This window comes from Anabas testudineus, chromosome 2 (genome assembly GCF_900324465.2).
Source record: "Anabas testudineus chromosome 2, fAnaTes1.2, whole genome shotgun sequence".
Classification (NCBI taxonomy): domain Eukaryota; kingdom Metazoa; phylum Chordata; class Actinopteri; order Anabantiformes; family Anabantidae; genus Anabas; species Anabas testudineus.
Genome location: NC_046611.1, coordinates 14,209,953 through 14,233,326, shown reverse-complemented (window position 1 = coordinate 14,233,326; position 23,374 = coordinate 14,209,953). Strand labels below are relative to the sequence as shown.

The window sequence follows — 23,374 nt, the reverse complement described above, 5'->3', positions numbered from 1 at the left end:
ACATTAATCACTTATCAGACAGTAAATGTGTTGTTGGTTTAATTGCTGCAGATGTAATGAAAGTCCTTCCAGGTGTTTCTGTTTCCATACAAATTAAATTATGAGAATATGTTTTATTCTTATTTGAATGATTCAGAGGAATAATAGAAACATTACTGCTGCATTAATGCTGCTGTAGTAAATATAGTGCAGTTTTATTTACGATTACACATTTTATGTTTGTTTCAGTTTTAATCCTCTTTTTTTAATAAGGATTTATTTTACTGTCCTGTTATAACAAACATAAAATTTTTTTGGAAACTATAAATAATAATAAAAACTATTATTATTCTTATTGCCATCAACTGTTAATGTCACAAAGTTTCTTTATCAAAAAGCAGCAGACTATTTATTAGATATTGTTTTTTTTAGATAACTGACAGGAAGTGAACCAACAGCAGAGCGAAGATTTTTTCTTTATTAGAGTCACAGTGGGAAAAGTTCATTAGTTATTTTATGTTATTATATTATGTTTATTTTATTTTATGTCTCATGTCAAACACTGAGCCTGAAAAACTGGAACATGACCTGAAAACAAGTTGGATTAGAAGATACAGAGAAGATGGAGAAAGACTAATATGGGAGAGGATTTTATTTTCCTGCTACTGAATCATCTTCAGACACTTTACAGTAGAAACTGTCTCTTACTGTGTGTCTGAGGGTCCAGGTCCATTACTGAGGTCTGGAGGTTTTTTTCTAGACCCGTCACTCTTCATAGACAGACAGCTGGGTACTGGAGACTCTGGTCTCTGTCTGAGAAGTAAACCAGTAACACTGATTGTGAGCTCAGGACAAAAATCTGGACAAACACACACAACAAGACTGAGAGAACAGGAAGTAAAACACAAACAGTTTAATAAAACCAGGCAGCAAATAACAGGTACGTTTCTTTAAACCTGTTTGTTTTATGGATCAGTCGTAGTTTTATTGAGAATATTTAGTCAATCGTGACTTTGTGTTCTCACATGACTCAACCTGCTGCAGCTTCAGACACTTAAACTAACAGCCCCATACTATCTTTATAAATCACAGTAAGTCTCTTTTTGTAGTGGACAGAATACAAACAGCTCTAAATACTGATGAACACACAGTCACTGAGCACGTCCTAAACTTGGAAGTCAACATGTTAGTTTGTGGATATAACATTAAACATCATCTGTACATTTAAATCATCATGACTATTGTTTTCATATTGTTTTATATCTACTATCTCTAACCTGTCTCTACTGACCTAGTGTATGGACAGAGATGGGTAAGAAGGATTTCTCTTTTTCTGTTTTAAACACTTGGAACAAACAGTAGTGAGAAATTCTGTGAAGTGATTTGATGTCTCAGTCTAAATTTAAGGCCACTGTAAACTCTCTGATAACTTTTCTTCTTGTCTCTGTACCTAATGTCTCTCAGTCTTGATACTGTGTCCCTGCTCTTAGCTCTTAGCTCATAGTTCAGCCTTTTATAGCATTTTAAGGAACTGTCTTACTTTGTGTCTGAGGTTCCAGGTTCATTACTCAGTTTTGGACAATCTTTGGACTGGTCCCTCTTCATAGACAGACTGGATCCTGAAGACAGTGGACTGTTCTCCTCTACGTCCATCTTCTGGACTTCAGTCAGTCTCACTGTAAACCAGTAACATTGACTGTGAGCTCAGAACAAGAACCAGGACAAACAATTCACATACAAGACTGAGAGAAGAGGAAATAACACACAAACAGAAAAAAGGCCACACTGAAAGACCAGAATGTAACACTCCACCTTCTCCATTAGCAGGAACTCACATGACACACAGGTCGATTTAGTAACACAGAACAACAACAGACACTGAGATTTAACAAACGTTTCTTTGTTGTATGTTGTAATACTTTTAACACATTAAACTTCATTTTGTAATCAGAACTATCATAGACCGTCTGGTATCTACAGAGAACTTGGACTACTACCTGTAAACCATCCTAATCTGAATGTCTCAGTCCCTCTGATACATGTAGACAGTTTTTCAGCCACAACATCAGCATTAATAGTAGCTCCCCACCTCCACTGTAAACAGTGTTGGCAGGAAACAGTTTTCCCCTTCTGAGGCACCGGACGGTTTGCCAGAATTTCCTTGAGGCAGACCAATAGTCCTCCTCCATGGCCTCGCCGAACTTCTCCCAGGTCAGAGTTTTTGCCTCTGCGACCGCACGGGCTGCGGCGTGTTTAGCCTGCCGATACCCATCAGCTGCATCAGGAGGCCCACAGGCCAACCAGGCCTGATAAGACTCCTTCTTCAGCTTGAGGGCTTCCCTTACTTCCGGTGTCCACCACCGAGTTCGGGGGTTGCCGCCGCGACAGGCACCAGAGACCCTACGGCCACAGCTCCGAACAGCCGCATTGACAATGGAGGTGGAAAACATGGTCCACTCGGACTCGATGTCTCCAGACTCCCTCGGGACCTGGTTGTAGCTGTCCTGGAGGTGGGAGTTTAAGACCTCTCTGACAGAGGGTTCCACCAGACGTTCCCAACAGACAGTACGTTTGGGTCTGCCAAGTCTCACCCTTATGCTTGAACATGGTGTTAGAGTCCCCATTCGGAGCACTTTCCAGTACCCTTTCCAGAGACCCTAGGAAAGCCGGGTACTCTACGCTGCTATTCAGCCGGTAGGCACAAACAACAGTGAGAGACCTATCCCCTACACGAAGGCGCAGGGAAACAACTCTCTCGTCCACCGGGGAAAACTCCAACACATGGCAGCTGAGCTGGGGGGCAATAAGCAAGCCCACACCTCCCGCCGCCTCTCACCATCTCCAGAGTAGAAGAGAGTCCAACCTCTCTCAAGGAGTTGTGTTCCTGAGCCCAGGCTGTGTGTGGAAGTGAGCCCAACTATCTCTAGCCGGTACCGCTCCACCTCCAGCACAAGTTCAGGCTCCTTTCCACCCAGTGAGGTGACATTCCATGTCCCAATCGCCAGATTCCTTGTCCAGGGATTGGGTCGTCGAGGCACCTCCCCACGGCTGCCACCCAATCCACACTGCACCGACCCCCTATGCTCCTTCCTGCGGGTGGTGGGCCTACAGGAAGTCGGTCCCACGTTGCTCCTTCGAGCTGAGCCCGGCCGGGTCCCATGGGAAAGATCCCAGCCACCAGGCACTCGCCTACGTACCCCAACCCCTGGCCTGGCTCCAGGGTGGGGCCCCGGTGACTCCAATCCGGGCGACATAACAATCCTTGATTTTATCTTCTTCACAAGGGGTTTGTGAACTGCTCTTAGTCTGGCCCGTCGCCTAGGGCCTTGGGAGACCCCGGCAACATAGCTCCTAGGGTCATTCCGACACGCAAACCCCTCCACTACAATAAGGTGGCAGTTCGAGGAGGAGAATTTAAAAAAATGTTAAATAAAAATATACTGAGATTTTTTTTTTTAATATAATTTGAAGGTCAGGAGATAATGTGTGTCCATTTACAAAAATGAAAAAGATATTTTACCATAAGGATATTTATCTTCACCTTCGATTAAACATCACCTTAAAGTTTATAAAAAGGAACAGAAAAAGTGTTTAGTTCAATTACATTTAATTAAATTATGTAAATTATACATCACTCATTATTACAAATCACTTTACTGCTAAAAGTTCAATTCACATCAGTTCATCCTGATTAAACATGTCTCATGTCAAACACTGAGCCTGAAAAACTGCAACATCACCTGAAAACTAAGTTGGATTAGAAGATACAGAGAAGATGGAGAAAGACTAATATGGGAGAGGATTTTATTTTTAATGCTACTGAATCATCTTCAGACACTTTATAGTAGAAACTGTCTCTTACTGTGTGTCTGAGGGTCCAGGTCCATCACTGAAGTACAGAGGTTGCTCTATGGACTGGTCACTCTTCATAGACAGACAGCTGGGTACTGGAGACTCTGGTCTCTGTCTGTGGTTCTGACGTCTGCAAACACAAACATGTTTTCTTCATCAACCACTGATCAAGTGTCTGATCAAAGTGGTTGATGTGTCTGGAAACACACAAACTGCTGCAGATCATCAGGAGGTTCAACACTTTGGATCAGTTCTCTTAGATCACATTCAGCTTTTCTCTGGGACTGACAGCTGTCAGAGACACTGACAGGAAGACGCCCTAATGACTTCTCTCTGTGTCATCAAACCTTTGTTACACTTTAGGAACTATTTTCATAGAACAACACTAAATCTACAAAAACGGCTTCAAGTCAGTGAAGATGAATTTTCTGTTTCAACTGTTTCACTAATTGTCTCATGACGTTTGACTCAAAGTGGGGAAACATGAACCATGTTTACTTCCAAAGACTGAGTCTTTACTGGATTCTCCTTTTCTACCCAATCATGATCCCTCACCTGTTCCCTGTTCACCTGCTCATGGTGGAATCATCCACAACATTGGTCCTGGAACATTTGATCAACTTATTTTAGCCTCTAAACCTGTTAAAAGAGTCAAAGACTGAGAAACAGGAAATGAGATGTCACACACACACTGATCAAACTAATACAGAGAATTAAACAACTTCACTCTTCTTTCCTTTTAGTCCACAGCGTCTGGTTTTACTGGAATAACAACAATAATACTGTGTTAACACTCACCTGTCTTAGTTTAGTATATTCAACACAAGAACTTTTCTACCTTCTGTTTCTTCGACACAAAATGGAGAAAAACTAACTGCGAAGTTGTTAATGTTTCAGTTTCCACTTGAGCAATTCTGCCACCCCTCTAGGAATGGTATGTTCTGATCAGACAGGTAAAAACTACCTGTTACATACATTAGGTCACGCGGTTGTACAGTTTTGTTTGGCATTGGCTGCTTGCCCTAAGGAAAACATTTCCATCTGTGCGTTACCTCCCGACAATTTGCTCATTTATCTCTTTCACACTTTGAAAACTGCCTCTGTCCTCATCACACACTGACAGCCACATTGTACTGACTTAATATTGATTGAGTTTTCCTATTTGCAGGAAACCAGGTGAGTTGAACTGCTGTGTGTGTGAGAAACAATCAACCAGACAGGTGAACATCATTAATTTATCCAGCACAGACACATGTTAAAGTCAGATTAGTATTTCTCATTCCTCTGACAGAGAGAGAAACCTGCTAAAACATTTAGTAAGAGACTGATGATGAGATCTGGATTAGACATGTTGATGAGAAACTACAGTAGTTTCTCTGAAAAGGTGTCACATGTCACTGCTCCTCCCTGAATGTTTCATTAAATACTCCGCTTCATAAAACAACCTATGGTCTATGGACAGAAACTGGACTGACTGGATGTTAGAATGAAACCTGCACAACTCCACTGGTTCAGACACTTTTTAGCACTGAACTAAAGTAGTATCACTGGGCTGTAGAGGGGAGCAGTTTCCTATTAAGGAAATAAATAAGGACGCTTTAAATGAACACTACCTAACCTGGAGGAAGGGACAGCTCATCACCTACAACCCAGCACACGTGCACCCACCCATGCTACACTACATACACTGATGGATCCTCACCAAACTGATCCACTCAACCCACAGGAGGATATCTGTAGGGAACTACTTCTCAACTTACTGGACCACCCAGCTGTAGCTATGTATTATATATATATAAATAAGTAAAGGAAAAGTTAAGCTCTGACTTCAACTTCAGACGAGCAGAAAAACTATGAACGATGAGTTTTGATAATGGTGGTTTAGTTTTTATATGACAGAAGGGCCGTTTGAGATGAACCAGTTCTGAGCAGATAAATAGATTGAAAACTTCAATTTAAAGTTCACCTCAGAGACCAAAAACCAGACTGACTTAAACACAAGTTGAAGGAACAGAAAACTGAGGAACATACACAAAACACAGAAACCCAGTAGTAACAACTGAGGGAGAGATAAGAAAGGATACACCAGAAAATCCTTCATGAAAGTCTTTAACTGGACCATCACAGCCCTTTATCGGACAGCTGGTGGTGACTGACTGCAGCTGATCACAAATATCTGAAGCCGCATCACAACACCAACAAAGTCTTATACTGAAAATCAAGTTAGAAGAGTAGAACAACTCATGTAAAACACTTTATTTGTTTTCAGATCCATTATCTTGATCAATAGATCTTTAGTTCTCTGTGACAAAGAGCCGTGAAAAACTTTGTTTATACACTGGAAACAAACTGAAGAACATCGTCATTAACACAGGAGATAGTGAACATGAGGAGAAATAGAAGAGTGTGAGTATTAAAGTCTAAACCAAAGACACACTGTAGAAAAACATAAGGTTTTTAATAAAGAGCAGATGTTTCTATTTAAAAACTGCAGTGGAGACAAATATAATCTCCAATCCAACAGAAGTGACCACAGTCAGAGTTCACTAGTAGTACACTAAACTCCCACAAGGTGGCAGTATTCAGGTAAGGTGAGTGAGAACATATGGACAGACATTAGCCAGGACATTTTAGCAGGAGTGGGGTCCTTCAACACTGCTCACACATGATGTATCTAGTTATTCCACTGTGGACTGTCAAGGACGTCACATAGTGTGTGTGAAGGAGCAGCTGGAAGTGTTCAATGAACCAGAGCCCTTGTTGGTTGTTCTCTGACACTTTTCACTGAGCAGATTGAAACTGAGAACAAAGAGGGAGATTCAGAGGGAGCACAAGCTGGTCTCCACAGACCAGTAGTGGAAGTAAATCAGTGTAAGTAAACAGTCAAATGTTTGAGGAGCAGCTCTGACCCACGACCACAGACTGGAAATAATCACTGGATCTAACAGTGAAGCTAAAGATGGAGCCTCCTCACTTCAACACCTTATGTTATGAAGAGCCTGAAGTTATTTATGGACTAAACATGTTAACAACAGTATCTGAGTGGTTATAAAACTGTCAATGGAAACAAACAACAAACACCATTCACCATGTGATTAATTCTTTAGAAATGAACACATGAAGCCTCATGGCTCAGACTGTAAAGTTGGAAAATGAGAATTGGTCTTAATTAACAAGACATGATGTGAAAATCAGCAGGAATTCTCTTGTCTGACAACAGTAAATGACTTAAAGTAGTAACAGCTCAGTAATAAAGGCAGGAACAGATCACACACGTTGAAGGAGAAAGTCTGAGTTTTAATATGTGATGAGAAATGTCTGTGGTTCTGAGCAGGAAGCTGATGAACAAACAAAGATCAGACAAGACTCAGAAAAGAGCTACAAGGCTGGATTCTACATTAGAGATGGATTTGGATTCATTCTACCAGAACAGAATAATAGATACAATCTGCTGTAGAATATAAAGATAGATTCATATGGAATAAGAAACAGACAGAAATAAAATCCATTTGCATTTTAGTCATTTAGCATACGCTTTTATCCAAAGCAACTTACAAGTCAGTACAAGGTACAAGGGTAGGCAGGGCAGCGTGAGGAGGTCTTGCCTAAGGACCCCTACTGGAGGTAGGACACAGCTGGGATTTGAACCCCAGTCTCCCACATGGGAAGAGGTGATGTTACCACTACACTAACCAGCCACTATCCAGAACTGAGCAGAACGACACTTGCTGCCTTTTACATTCTGCATCAACGTCCAACACAGAAAACCTTCACTCTCCTTAATTCCACAGTGTGAACGTGCTTTTTATTTAAAGTAAAGTTGCCCTATGGTGTAGCTTAAACCTGAGTTATTAGTATTTAACTACAAAGCAGCTAAAATGTTGCTGCTTAAAACATACTTAAGAAACCTAGAACGGTCTTAACAGTACAACAAAACATTTGTCCATTCGTCACCGCTACTAGAGAACTGACGACAGTTCACATTTAAATATGGGATTTGCACTGACACAAATTAGCATCTAGTGTGTGTGTGAGTGAGAAACAATCAACCAGACAGGTGAACATCATTAATTTATGCAGCACAGACACATGTTAAAGTCAGATTAGTATTTCTCATTCCTCTGACAGAGAGAGAAACCTGCTAAACATGAGTGTGTTATCAGTGTGTTATCTCTCCCAGATTATAAAACTGTCAAATTCAAACTCTTATTATTTCTCCTGATTAATTCCACAAACTCAGAACAGCAGAGTCATGTTGTACTCACCACTCTGCTGCTTCCCTGTAGATCAACACTAAGAAGACAGAAGCAGAAACATGAGCGTGTCTCACTTGTCTTTAACCTGTAAACTGCTGCAGGCTACAAACTGAGCCCGTCAGCTTTTATTCTGTGAGAGACTGGAGATGAGATGTGGATTAGACGTGTTGATGAGGAACTGGTTTCTCTGTAAAGGTGTCACATGTCACTGCTCCTCCCTGAATGTTTCATACACTCTGCTTCATATATCAACCTATGGTCTGTAAACATGACGTGTTAAACTACCTGACAGAAACTGGACTGACTGGATGTTAAAATGAAACCTGCATAACTCCTCCACTGGTTCAGACACTTGTTAGCACCAATGTGTCACCAACTTTCTGTCCTTCGGTACTAATATATGATTTAACCATCATTATAGTTTACCAAACACAAATACATCTGTCATCTGGCAAAAGAGTGACTTCACAAGTTACAGTTTATTACAATTACTTCAATTACATATGTAAAAATTACAATACACAAGTGATCAACCATAAAACCATCAGCAAGTAGAATCCGAACTAAAGTAGTATCACTGGGCTGTAGAGGGGAGCAGTTTCCTATTAAGGGAATAAAAAAGGACACTTTAAATGAACACTACCTAACCTGGAGGAAGGGACAGCTCATCACCTACAACCCAGCACACGTGCACCCCCCCAATCTACACTGCATACACACTGTAAATTACCACAAATTATGGATCCTCATCAAACTGATCCACCCAACCCACAGGAGGATATCAGTAGAGAACTAATGAAAACCAGGAGAAAACAAGTGATAAAGGAGGCTCGACGCATTTACAAAAGAATGCTACCTACCTACCTCGTCACTAAAAGGGACCTGAACACCCACGTAGGTAAATACCCAGCTCCAACTTCCTGCATGTCAACTAAAGACATAGATTAATATCAGGATATGTATTCATACATGCTGAACATACCTCAGGCAGCTGAACCAGTAAAACGATGGACACGCTCGGTTGGAGGAAAAGCAGAGTATTTAAACTCTGTAACCAGATACAACAGGCTGTGGGGTTTCTTAGCATCTACCTCTACATATATAATAAATAAAGGAAAAGTGAAGCTCTGACTTCAACTTCAGACAAACTATGAACGATGAGTTTTGATAATGGTGGTTTACTTTTTATATGACAGAAGGGTCGTTTGAGATGAACCAGTTCTGAACAGATAAATAGATTGAAACTTCAATTTAAAGTTCACCTCAGGGACCAAAAACCAGGCTGATTTAAACACAAGTTGAAGGAACAGAAAACTGAGGAACATACACAAAACACAGAAACCCATTAAAATTATGAGCTGACAAAAGTTGTCACAGTCTTCTGCACATTTTCCTTTCATTTATTTCTGTCCTCTCACCTGTTGTCCTCTTTTCATTTCAGGTATAACCCTCCTCCTGCATGACTCCTACTCACAGACTCACCTCACTTTATTAACCCTCATCAGTTTCACCTGCAGCTCATTGTCTCCGTCCTACCACTTCTTAAGCCACGACACCACCTCCTTCTATCTGAACCTGCTCAACCTGTACCCTTGAAAGACTTTCTCAGAATTTGTTCCTGAAAACTGTATGTATGATTCTTTTCCTGCCTATTAGTGCAGCTGGTTTCTGTTTATCCCTCTTTGTTTGATTGCACCATTAACCTCCCATTAACAGAGACATTCACGACTCCAGCCTTCCTCAGTCCTGCTCTTGGGTCCACATCTCTTTTGTTTGACAGAAGTGTCTGAGTATTAAAGTCTAAACTAATGACACACTGAGGACAGTAGAAATACATAAGGTTTTTAATAAAGAGCAGATGTTTCTATTTAAAAGCTGCAGTGGAGACAAATATAATCTCCAATCCAACAGAAGTGACCACAGTCAGAGTTCACTAGTAGTACACTAAACTCCCACAAGGTGGCAGTATTCAGGTAAGTGTGAAGCTGCAGCACAAAATTAATCAGTAATAAACTCAGACCACTCTACCTCCAAGTAACGTGGTCCAGTCAGAGCCTCTCTGCTGCTGCTGCTTCAACATCTGGATCAATATCTTCTTCTATTTACTGTGACCTTTAAAAAAATCATCACTTCCAACTGTTGATTAAAGACAAAACAACACAGATGGTAAATCAGTATTTAAAAACTAATTTCATCAACTAGTCAGAACATTTCATCCCAGAAGAAAATGTTGCTGTACTTCTCACTTATTTGCTCTTCTGCAGCTCTGGGGACTGAACTGTGATTATTGTGTTTCAACATGTGAGACATCATGTGAGTCATCCTGTCACTGTCCAAATTTGGCTTGTATGGTGAAACGGCTCGTGTCTCCACAGAAGCCATAGCATTAACTACCTGCTCCGTGTGTCTGTTAGAGGCGTTCAGGGACAGTACAGCGTTCGGGTCGACGGTATGGTATGTTCACCAGATTTGAAAAACAAAAGTAATCATCCCACAAATAATCTAGTTTCTAGCATCTAGTCCTCACTCTGTTTCTCAGTCACTGTGCTGAATCCACCAACTTCAGGACCACATGCAGTTTGCTTAAGCTATTGTTCCTCAGGTCCAGTTCTCTCAGATGGGAGGAGTTGGATTTCAGTGCTGAGACCACAACTTCACAGTGAACAAGTCTGTGATGCAGAACATATCAAGTTGAAAATAAAATAATAATCTGACAATGAAATGACAAAAAACTGCTTTAATGAATTTTGTTGACAAAGCAGATTATCAAGTGCAGCTGTAGCTGAGGTGAACAGTTATTCAGGCATTGGACTAATTCATGTTTCTGTGTCTGCTGCATGATATTAATCTAATTTTGTGTTGAAGTGGACTCTGCATCTGTGTGCAGCCCAAAATAGATAGTGGACTGTGGATTGGTCAAACTGTGAATGTACTGACTCGTACATTAGATCATTAAGATAGATGCTCATTTCATGCAGGTGTTGATTTCAATCTCCTTTAAATTGTTATTGTGGAATGGTTTCACATGAACATTGTCATATTCTGTCCTGTTTATAGGATGAGGATAGTGGTTGTATATATTTCTGTGTGTACAGTATGTGTATGATTTATGTATATGTACAGTATGTTTATATGTGGCTGTTAATATATGTTTGTATATATGTGTTCTTTTCCATTTTTTATGTTAAATATTTTTTTCTCATCTGATTCTATCGTCTAAAGACAGAGGGTGTTGTTGTGTAGCAGTGTGTAAAGTCCATCAATCACTGTGCAGTAACCCTGTAACATTAAAGCCTGAAAGACCTGAAAATATAAATATACATTTTATAGTTGTAAATACATTGTGACTTCACGTTTTGAGTAAAAAATATTGAACTAAATATTGAGGAGTTCTGAACCATGTTCCTGAAAAACTCTGAGCCTGAGGTTTTATTATTCCTCTAATCTCTAAGTGTCCTGCTCAGTCTGGAGCAGAAGGAAAGAGTGAGAACAGCTGCACAAGTTATCGAGGATGTAGTTTAGTGTTGTGTGTATATAACAGTGAGAACTATATGTTTAAAGACATTAATCACTTATCAGACAGTAAATTTGTTGTTGGTTTAATTACTGCAGATGTAATGAAAGTTCTTCCAGGTGTTTCTGTTTCCATACAAATTAAATTATGAGAATATTTTTTATTCTTATTTGAATGATTCAGAGGAATAATAGAAACATTACTGCTGCATTAATGCTGCTGTAGTAAATACTCAGTTTTAATCCTTTCTTTTTTTATTATGGATTTATTTTACTGTCCTGTTGTAACAAACATGTAACATTATTTTTGAAAACTGTAAATAATAATAAAAACTATTATTATTCTTATTGGCATCAACTGTTAATGTCACAAAGTTTCTTTATCAATTTCAATCAATTTTATCAATTTATTTTTTATATATATAACTGACAGGAAGTGAACCAACAGCTGAGTGAAGTTTCTCTTTATCAGAGTCACAGTTCAGAGGTTATTTTATTGAACTGAAAAATCACTTTACTGCTACAAGTTCAAACTTATCACTACAACTGTAATTTTTTTCAGTGTGTGCGTTGTATTCAGGGTTAGGGTTATCTCTACGTAGGATCTATTCCATTGTCTTCGTCCTCTGATTTAAGCAGTCGACTGCTGTACTAAAGTCCCTATGAACCATCTAGATCAGGCATGGGCAAACTAAGGCCTAAACTTTGTAAATGTTTTATTTTCCCTGTGATTCTAATGTGCTCCCACTAGATGACGCACTCTAGATAAATTGACTTTATTGAGGTTCCGGGTTCTCCACGTTAGCTTTTTGTTCCCTCAGCTGTTCTGTAAAGAAAAGGAAAATAGATAGGCAATGTCGAGTGTTCACTGAAATAAAACTATTATTTCAGTGAACACTGATCGACTGCTGTTTGTCTGATATGTCAGGAAACTGTGGCAGTTTTTAAAGAATATAATATTAGCCGTCACTTCACCACAAAGCTAATTATGCTACCAAGCTATCAACAAAAGAGCGGGAAGCTGCGGCTAATTTACAGACTCAACATTTCTTTGTTGTTGATCCATTCAGGAGTCAAGTATCAAGATCAGTGTGATGCTTTCATTGAAACTGACAAAGGCCAGCGAGCATCAGTCTGAAGAAGAATGTATGGTAGAGACAGCAAAGACAAATAAAAAAAAATCAGTTTATCAGCAGGACAGTGACTCACCATGTGGGACTAATAGACGAAGATCTCACCAGCAACTTAAATAAAAAGGCAGAGTTCTTCACGTTATATTCGTCAGCACTGGATGAAAGCAACAATGTCCAAGACACCGCACATCTCCTCTTTTTTATCCGAGGGATTAACGACACTTTTAAAATAACAGAGGAAGTTTTGACAATGGAGTCTCTGAAAGGACAAACCGGGTATGAAAATATGAAGCTCCCTTGGAGTAAACTTATCAAAGTCACCACAGATGGATCTCTGAATTTAACAGGGAAACACGATGACCTGCTGAGGAGAATCCAGAATAAAGTCAAACATGAAAATCCTGACCAGGATGTTATTTTTCTCCATCAGCATCATCCACCAGGAATCTCTGTTTAAATCTGAATCATGTTGGGAATCCTGACAGGAAACTTGTAAACTTTATACGAGTACAAGGGGACTACAGCACCGTCAGTTTGTGCAGGACATAAACAAATATGAAAACCTTTAACTCTAAGATGATTTTGTTCTACAGGCAATTTTTAAATAAGAAAGAAATACAGCAAGTCACTGGATGAGCTGCATGAAGAATTCTGCTGTCAGTTTTCTGATTTTGAAAAAATTGACAAGTCACTTCAGTTGGTGGCCTGTCCCCTGTTACAAGACCCCGAAACATCACCAGAGGAGCTACAGCTCCAACTAATTGACCTCCTCTTGAACTCTTTGAAACTGAATGACTTTTATGCTTCACTCAATGAAGCCGCATTTCCAAATCTCCGGAGGCCAATGTTGATGCTGATGTTGTGTCGAAGGTCTGGCCTTTATAACCATCATGAAGAAAGAAAAAGTAGAGAAATAGATCAAATGAAATAGTGGCCACTGTTTCATGGATCGAAAGAGTCGCTAGTGTTTTTCTAAAGAACTGAACATTTGTTAATTTCAAAATCTAATATCTGAATATCAGCTGCTTCTGTTGAACTCTGAATTAAAAGCTCAGATTTATTCAGTAGGTTTATGAATTATTTGAATGCTGTAAATATGATCTTGTTAAAATTCTGTATCATATGAAATAAACAAGTCAATAACTGTTTTACTGATGGTAGCTGTCCAGGTTTCTTCTTCAGGTCAAATTGACTCAACAAGTTAAATCAAACAATTTGTGTTGTTTTAATTTGACTGTTTAGCTGCATTGACCTTCACCACAGTTTGTATAGAAAAGAAGAACTTCATATTTTATATTAAAACTCACCTAGCAAACTTCGTCTTTCTTTCTTCTTCTTTACTGATCAACAATAACAAACTACGCACTTTGAATTTCTTTGTTTGTTCCTTCTTTACATTTACAGGAAACCACAGTTTCAAATTTAGATAGACACAGGTCTATATCAAGCTTTCGGCCAACAAGTTGAGAAAAAAATAAACAAATAACTAAATGTAATGTAAATGTAAACATGTGTTGGCAAGTTTTTAACCTTTCAATCTCTAAGGTGTTTACTCAAAAATCACATACCCATCATAGTAAAGTAAAAAAAAGCAACTTAAAGGAGCTGCTGAACAGGAAGAAGAAGGCCTTTTTGGAGGGAGACAAGGACCAGGTGAAGTCTGTGCAGAGAGAGCTGAGGGTGAGTCTGAGGCAGAGTAAGGACGCTTACAGAAGGAAGCTGGAGAACCAACTCCAGCAGAACAACATGAAGCATGTGTGGTCTGGAATGAAGAAGATCACTGGCTTCAAGGAGAAGAGGAACCAGGTAGAAGGGACAAAAACCTGGACAAGGCCAATGAGCTGAACCATTTTTTCCAACAGGTTTACAGCACTACCACCCTCCCTCTCCCCCTCCTCCACCTCCAGACTCCCTGCTGCACCCTCCCCCTCCACCCCCTCCTCTGCCAGACTCACAGACAGAACAGCGTCTCCACTGCTGCCCCCCCACACCCATCCTACAAGCAACATCAGTGACGGTCATAAAACCACACCTGTCACTGGAACTCTTACAGAAGAAAGGATCCCACCGTCACCCCCCTCCCCTTCCTCTACCATACCCACCCTCCCTACCCATCTGTCAGTGACCAGCAGCCAGGTGAAGAGGCAGCTGGAGAAGCTGAACCAGAATAAGGCAGCAGCACCTGATGGTGTCAGCCCCAGAGTCCTGAAGTCCTGTTCTGAGCAGCTCTCTGGGATTCTACAGCACCTCTTCAACCTGAGCCTGAGAATGGAGCAGGTGCCAAAGGTCTGGAAGACATCATGTCTGACGCCAGTTCCAAAAACCTCATCTCCTTCTGCTCTAAATGATTACAGACCAGTCGCCCTCACCTCACACATCATGAAGGTCCTGGAGAGACTGGTTCTGACTCATTTGAGACCTCAGGTTGAGACATCACTAGACCCACTGCAGTTCGCCTATCGTCCCCGGGTTGGAGTAGATGATGCTATTGTCTACCTGCTTCAGCGCGCTCTCTCACACCTGGACAAGGTAAACAGCACTGTGAGGATCATGTTCTTTGATTTCTCCAGTGCCTTTAACACCATCCAGCCTGTCCTGCTGAGAGAGAAGCTCCTAAAGATGCAGGTAGACTCCTCCACAGCCTCCTGGATCACTGACTACCTGACAGACAGACCACAGTTTGTACGACTGCAGGGATGTGAGTCTGAGCGGGTGGTCAGTAGCACAGGAGCACCTCAGGGGACTGTCCTCTCACCTTTCCTCTTCACCCTGTACACCTCAGACTTTCAGTACAACACTGAGTCCTGCCATCTGCAGAAGTTCTCAGATGACCCTGCAGTGGTTGGGAGTATCAGCGGTGGGGAGGAGACCGAGTACAGAGGTCTGGTGGACAGCTTTGTGAAGTGGTGTGGAAACAACCATCTGACCTTGAATGTAAGCAAGACCAAGGAGATGGTTGTGGACTTCAGGAGGAAGAAAACTGGCTTTGACACTGTGTCCATTCTGGGTGAGAAGGTGGAGGTGGTGGAGAGGTGCAAATACCTGGGAGTTCACCTGGACAACAGACTGGACTGGAAGTTCAACACAGAGGCTGTATACAGGAAGGCACAGAGTAGACTCTACTTCCTGAGGAAGCTCAGGTCCTTTAATGTGTGCAACAAGATGCTACAGATCTTTCTTGTAGTCTGCTGGGGCAGCAGCATCAGAGCTGAGAAACTGAATAAGCTGATCAGGAAAGCTGGCTCTGTGCTGGGGGCTTCTCTGGAACCTTTAGAGCAGGTGGTGGAGAGGAGGTTGCTGCACAAACTGCTGAGCATCATGGAGAACAGCTCACATCCTCTCCACAGCCTGCTTATCAAACAGCGGAGCAGTTTTAGTCAGAGACTTCTCCAGCTCCGCTGTGACAAGGAACGGTTCAGGAAGTCATTTGTGCCAACAGCCTTCAACCTGTACAATGACTCCCTGACAGAGAGTCAGTGTCCACGCTGATGGTTTAACAATGTGTAACATTCAAGTCCTACTGTGTGTTTTGTTGGTATTACTGTCTATTCTGTGTGTTATTCTTGTACTGTGTCTCGTGTATTGTTGTGTAGATTATGTTACTCAATGTTCAATGTTTGTGTGTAATGGCTGCTGCAACACCAAAATTTCCCCTTGGGGATCAATAAAGTATCTATCTATCTATCTATCTAAAACCTGTGAATTTTTGCTAAGATGTCTTAATATCACTTATTCACAGCAGCTGTGTCGGTCACGTGACTTTTCCTAAGCGATACACGAGTAAAGCTGTTTGTGCTTGATACACACCCATCACTACTTTGGTGTAGCGTTGTTTGACATACGTCTTCTGAATCTGGGGAGGTTCTACAAACAGTTTACATACCCATAAACCATTATTATATAAGTTAGTTTAGTTATTATTATATTTATTTTCAAACTTATGGTTTACTTACTTTAAACTGCCATTGGCTCATTGTATTGTATGACGTCACTTTCCTTCATTAAAGGTGAGTTGTTGAAGATCAGCCACATACTGCACCACCTTAGTTTTAACAAGATTTAAGTAATTGTTTATATTTGCTAAACATTTAAATGAGACTATTTCTCTGCTGCTGTTTTTTTAAGACACATTTGCATTTCTAACTTCACTGGATTAAAATGGCCTCTCTGCTCCTCATTTACTGTTGCCACGGTGAATCCTTGTATCAGAGCACGGCTGACGAAGCTTTTTATAGTCGTCACACAAGTTTAACTAAGACTACAGTTGAAAAATACAACAACACAGCCTCAAACTGTTGAGCAGCTGAAATGTTTTATAAATGGTAAAAAAGTCGATTTCAAAATTCAGTTTGTTTACTCTGTTCAGAAACACTTGACTTGATGTTAAACAAGGAACTGATGTTGCACAGTGAACATGAACCTGTCCTGTGGGTGTCGCTGGCATCAAATTAACAATATCACTATTATGTATTTTTAATCTACCAATGTAGTTACACATTGTATAGTTGTATCTTATGCTAGCTGGTTCATTAAAATTAATTTAAAACGTTTTCAGATTCATTTACAAAGCTGTAGACAGAATCATTACTTAGACCTTTTGTCCTTCAGGAGCCAGAAATTCACAAGTTCACTAACACATAATGGACTAAACACAGTAATAAAAAAGTTCATATTATCATTTTTCTCTCATATTATTATTTAATCCATAAATCACAGTGTGCAGTGATCATGGTGATTAAAACTGATGAATTCAGTTGGCTGCTGAGTATAAACTAAAATAAAATGAAAACATTATGTACAAAAAGAAAAATCATCCAGATATTTTATTTTATGTTTTTAACAAATTTTAACAATTTACAGTACATGTAGAAAACCCGAGTGAGGAGATGTTTTACAGCCTCATCAGCAGAGTGAACGTTCAAATTCAGCTCAACTCTTTTGTTCTGCACTGTTTCCACCTGCTCTTTAAATTAACTTACTACATTTCCCAGGATCCCTGTGTGCACATGGAGTTCAGGGTTGAGGAGCTGATCAGGTTAATTAATCTGACCTGTTATAAATAAATCTGTGAAGTGTCCAGTGTGCGTCTACAAACTATGAATACATTAAATTTATTAACAATAAAATCTTTGTACAGATTCTTTTTAATCTTTACAACAAAATAACTAAACAGACGTCTGATTTTATTTCTCTCTATAAAACAATGTACATCCAGTCTTTACATAAGATCCTTGTTCTAATCTCACGTACAGCAGATAAATAGATTTGATCTTATCGGGAATAAAAACTATTTGACTCGATTAAAAATCTGAAGCTAAAACAAAAGGCACCAATAATAACACAATGTACCCCCCCCCCTTTTATGACATCACAAATGTGTGGTGGTGATGGTGAGGGTCAAATAATCTCTGAAGAGAAACCAAATAAAAACTGAATCTTTGTGAAATAAATAAAGTTTTTACAGGAGTTTGATTCTAAAACCTTCACGTTTTCTTAAGTTCACAGGATGGTTTCTGAACGACTTCATGGCTTTTTGTTCACACAAACACTGAGTGGTTTAGATGTAGATTTTAACATGTTGCTAAGATCTACAGAAAAAATTAAAGACAAAATCACCTGTAGTTTCTTTATGTCTAGCTCTGGCTGGTCTCTGTCTTTCAGCTGCACCTCCTGAAGGAGATTTCTGCTCGTGATCTCCTCAACACTCCACTCTGTTCACCGGCTGCTTTCTGTCTGTCTGATAAACTAGAAGCCAAAAGAAGCTAAATAAGCTGCAGAGATGGAGGCAAACCTCTGATGTATCATTGATGATAACAAAAAACGTAACATTTCCAGGTTACATAGTCATTTGATCAATTCTCTCTATAAAAACATTTGTCATCAACACAGGTTTAGTGTCTAAAACCAAAGGAAACTTGCTGATCTACTGGTTATAATAGATTTATCAGTGAGGGCTGAGTGAAGCTCTGGGATAAACTGCTGATAAACAGACAAGAGGCTGATGTAAAAAAAAAACAGCTGACACACAGACTCACCTACAGCCCTTCATACTCACCTCTGTATTTCCACTCAACATATAAACTGTGTGTTTACTTTCTGATCAGCTTGAAGCTCCAACATAAAGAAACAAACTGGTTTTCAGATTTCACTCTGATTCAGCACAGGTGAGATGAAACCTAAAGATTCTGGATCTGTATGACCAGCGGTCATGGAAATAAGTCAAATAAGATTTATAATAAAATGGTCACAAATTAATGCAATTTTCTAAACATTTACCTGACTCCTGAATTATAATTATCATTATTATTATTAGTAGTAGTAGTAGTATAAGTGCTGATCATATTTGTTGCCATGGTGATTTATTACAGTTCAGTCCATTAAACTCCTTCAGAACCAACCTGCTCTAAACTATCTAAAATTATCTGAGATCTGATTGGCTCCAGCACACATCAATCATTGACTTGTCGCCCACCTCCAGAGAAGCTGTCCAATCACCTTCTCCCCTTCGACTGATGACCAATAAAAAAAATCTGACTCTCAGAGTCTCCTCCAATCACACGTCAGCCTGACGTCCGCTCGCTTTCTTCTTCTGTGGTGCAGCTCGACTCAATCTCACGGAGTCCAGAGAGGCACTCTGTGATGTCACACCGCCTCCCCCTTCTCCCCTTCCTCCCCCTCCTCCCCTGCTTCCTCTTCTTCACCTCCTCCCTCCTCAGCTTCCTCTGGCTCATCCTCTGCTCCTCCCTCCTCCTTTACTTCTTCATCTTCTCCTCCTCCCTCCCCCTTCGTCTCTTCCTCCTCTTCCTTCTTTCCATCACCAGTCTCTTCCTCCCCTGCTTCTTCACCTTCCTCCCCCTCCTTCACCTCCTCCTCTGATCCATTTATCTCTGCTGTCTCCCCCTCTGTCTGTCTCTCTGTTGTGTCTCCATCTGTCTCACTCTCTCTCTGCGTTTCTGTCTCTGTTGGGTCTTCCTCCCCCTCCGTCTCTCCCTCTGTCTCCGCCTGTTGGCAGGTCTCTGCAGTACTAGTGTCCCTGCAGCTTGTCTCCGTGTCTGTCTCTAATGTTTTAGCAGACTGGTCCTGGTCCTGATCCTGGTCCTGATGTGGTTCAGGTGTACTTTCTGTATCTGCACAATGCTCCAATGCCTGTTCCTGGTTCTGGTTGTGCTCCTTGTCCTGGTCCTGGTCTGTACCAGGTTTAGATCCTGTCTCAGGTCCTGTTGTGTCAAGAGGTGCAGGGTGAGAGGGCAGAGACTCCTTCCTTCCCAGACCTGCACAAAGACACAGAGTGAGTAACGGCTTTGTCCGGTGTCCAGTCACCATCTGTCTAAAACCTGACGTTCACTGCCCAGTGTTTCCATTTTTAGCAGAATATAAGACTTTGATGATTCTGTTTCTCAAAAAGAAACCAGTGGTCATCCTGTTTCTGGACCAGTACTGTGATTTACACATGTTTATATGTAGGGTTCAGACTGTTGGAACTGTTTTAGTTGGTTTGCTTTGTTATGTTATATTATGAATATATATGATATGATTTTTATTTTTTTGTTTTGTGTGTCTGTGTTAGAATATATGCTATAGTCAGATCTGCATGTTGATACTTCGTGTTTGTGAGACATGTTTATCTGAAGCAGTTTAATTAAAACAATAAAATACAGTCCAAACTTACAGAATGTGCGTTTACCTGCTGGGGTTAGTACGAGTGCCTGCAGGATGTCCGACAAGGACACGATACCGACGATATGAGACTCATCATCAACAACAACTAGCCTGTGAACCTACACACAGATAAATCAAAAATGAGCTGTTTGTTTATGAACCCCTCCATATGTGTTATTGTGATGATTTGATCAATATGTGATCTGTCTGCACTCAATGTGATACATTTATTTTTTAAAAGAGGCCTGAGCAGAGACCAAACCAGAGAAATATCACAAACACTGACAGGAGCCTGACCGCTTCATTGATCAGTTAAGATTGTTGACCGACTTCTGTTCTCAGGGCAAAAAGAAAAAGTTAACTGTGACATCATGAGACCAAACAAAACATTCAGGTGTGTTTGTGTGTGTTACCTCGGCCTTGACAATGCGGTCCATGATGGTCTCCAGTGTTTTCAGTTTGTTGCACTTCATAACTCCTTCAAAGTACTGAGACCTGTGTCTGAGAGCTTGAGTGACCGTCACATCGAGGTTGTTGTAGGTTTTCTCTGCAGCCAGGTTCTGTTCACAAACACACAAACAGGTTTCCTCACACAGTAAACGCACTAATCTAACCAGGACTACAGAGCTACAGGTTTACTCACAATCACGTCAAACTTGGAGTAGATGTCCACCACTTTACCTGCAGACACAGAAAACAACATGTTCACACTGACCCACATTAAACCAGATCCCATTAGCAGCAGGACTTGGTTTTGTTGTCATGGTTACCATGGTGGTCGACGACGGGCAGAGCAGAGACTCTGCGATGTGTGAAGACAGACAGAGCAGTGATGAGTGGAGTGTCGGGGTGAATGTAGGCGATGTTGGTGTATGTCCCCACACCAAGCTCCTCCAGAGTCTGCTTCATGAAGGCCGGCATGGGCATTTCACACACCTGACACACACACACACACACACACACACACACACACACACACACACACACACACACACACACACACACACGTTGATCAGTAACAGCTGCGGATGATCACACAATCCTGCACATTAACAGCTTTAATCCGTATTCTGTCCACCAGGGGGCAGTACTGCTGTGGATAATTAAATATTAATAAAAAAAATACAATATCATAACAGCACAAAGTGTGAAGTACTGATGTTGAGTTTATTACTTTTACAAACTTTTACATTTAGTGTCACAGTCAAACATGTGGTGGAACTCTGCTCTCTGATTGGATGTTTGCTCTTCCTGTATTTATCAAGTGTCTCAATTTCGTATGACTAAGAACTGATTATCTCTGCTCTGAGACATTTGATGGATACAGAACTGGGTCTGAGCCGCCCCCCCTCTGATGTGGGACATGTACTGTAGGTGAATCTATATGTGGACACATAAGAGTAAGTAGAGACTCACAAAGAGCTGCAGGAACTTGAGGATCCTCTTGTGAGTGAGGATGTAGAGAGCGTTCCCGCTGACTGGATCGATGACAGGAAGACGATGGATCTTATTCTTTATCAGAGAGTACACGGCTTCAAAGATGCTGAGAGGAAAAAACACAAATGAATAATTAAATTGTTGTGTTTTATTAAAAGGTCTGAAAAATTTAATTTAAATTTACAGCTGTTTGTTTCCTTTCCTTCTCCTCTTCTTTGTTGCTCTCGTCTGATTTCTTGTTTCCTCATCTCATCTCTTCTTATCTACTCACTTCCTACTCTACTTTCCTTGTTTCCTCTCCTTGTTTTTTACATTTTCTCCTTGTTTTCCTTTCTTTTCTTCTTTTTAATATTGTTTACATCAATCACAGAGCTCTGGTACCTGGCGTCAGGTGAGATGTGGACCAGAGGTTTGAAGGTCTCCTGCAGGTACAGCTCTGTCAGAACCACACAACACACATGTTGTTATTAACTTGTCAAACATCGTATTTAAACTGTTACTGCTGAAGCGAAGAACAGATGAACCAGTTGTTACCTCTCCACGTCTCGATCTTATGTTCCTCCAGCTCATAGATCTGAACCTAACGGAGACACAGACACAAAGACTGAACAGCTCTGTGTAAACATGACTCAGTCTCAACAGATCTTTCATTAAAGATAAAACAGCAACTTAAAGAGCAGCTGTTTGCTGCTGTTTCACCTGTAGCCAAGTGAGCATGAATCAAACATGAAACAGAAGCAATGTGAACTAAAACGTCTGCTAACGTTGAAGGCTGAAGGAATCATAGATGAGAGTCATGTTCCTGATGGGTGCGTGCGTGCATGCGTGCGTGCGTGTTACCATGGGGGATTTGTAGTATCTGGTCAGGATGTTGATGAAGTCTGTGATGGTCAACATTCCTGAAAATGACAAGGAGTTTTTTTAGCTTTCACAGGAAAGAAAGAGTTTAATACAGAGTGACAATAACATGTGTATGTGCTGCTAAACACAGATTCTTCTCTGTGGAGAACGTGGAGGAACCACACTCACCTACAAAACTCTGCTTCTTACTCTCCCACAGTGGAGCAGCTCGGACCCCATTTGCCACCAGAGCAAAAAACGCCTTCTTCACCTGAAACAGAAAGGGTAATTATAACAATTTTCTAGAAGTAGTTCTAATAAAAAGCTCTTTTTCCTCTGAAACACACAATAAATAATACATAGTAGTATAGGAAGTTCAGAACAAAGCATCCAGTCCAGTTTTTTAGGAACACCACTTTGAAAAGGTAAATCCTCATTCATGAAGGTGATGAAGTTCATATTTTTTTTATTAAACGGTCCGTGTTGCAGATGGTCTGTAATGTACAGACACCCTTATATTTAGTTGGATCACCTTTAGCTTTAATTATGGCACACATTCACTGTGGCACCATTTCAATAAGCTTCTGCAATGTCACAACATTTATTCTCCTCCAGAGTTGCATAATTTTTCCACAAGATCTTGTTTTGATGATGGAAGAGTCAAACTGCTGAGCAAAGCCTTCTCCAGCACATCCCAAAGATTCT

At 40.6% G+C, this 23,374-nt stretch overlaps 2 protein-coding genes across 4 annotated transcripts in view; both read right to left on the bottom strand.

Annotated features, from left to right (window-relative positions):
• The window catches only part of LOC113163498 (protein NLRC3-like), a 228,039-nt gene that overhangs the window by 88,819 nt on the left and 115,846 nt on the right, over positions 1 to 23,374 (bottom strand). For 2 of the 3 annotated variants that reach the window (XM_026362196.2, XM_033326713.1), the window contains exons 5-6: positions 1,520 to 1,655; positions 688 to 792 (exon numbers count right to left, since the gene is read on the bottom strand). In XM_026362196.2, coding sequence (XP_026217981.1) covers positions 688 to 792; positions 1,520 to 1,655 — 241 coding nt within the window. Of the gene's footprint in view, positions 1 to 687; positions 793 to 1,519; positions 1,656 to 3,841; positions 3,962 to 8,096; positions 8,265 to 23,374 lie in introns of those variants that run through there. The other variant, XM_026362197.2, reaches the window with a different exon arrangement.
• LOC113163264 (5'-AMP-activated protein kinase subunit gamma-2-like) overlaps positions 19,523 to 23,374 on the bottom strand; it is a gene marked incomplete at its 3' end in the record, with an annotated part of 33,484 nt that continues 29,632 nt past the window's right edge. Inside the window, exons 8-17 of the mRNA XM_026361724.1 lie at positions 22,859 to 22,940; positions 22,670 to 22,728; positions 22,364 to 22,409; positions 22,211 to 22,265; positions 21,809 to 21,935; positions 21,163 to 21,328; positions 21,036 to 21,073; positions 20,806 to 20,952; positions 20,418 to 20,511; positions 19,523 to 20,004 (exon numbers count right to left, since the gene is read on the bottom strand). Coding sequence (XP_026217509.1) covers positions 19,523 to 20,004; positions 20,418 to 20,511; positions 20,806 to 20,952; positions 21,036 to 21,073; positions 21,163 to 21,328; positions 21,809 to 21,935; positions 22,211 to 22,265; positions 22,364 to 22,409; positions 22,670 to 22,728; positions 22,859 to 22,940 — 1,296 coding nt within the window. The remainder of the gene's footprint in view (positions 20,005 to 20,417; positions 20,512 to 20,805; positions 20,953 to 21,035; positions 21,074 to 21,162; positions 21,329 to 21,808; positions 21,936 to 22,210; positions 22,266 to 22,363; positions 22,410 to 22,669; positions 22,729 to 22,858; positions 22,941 to 23,374) is intronic.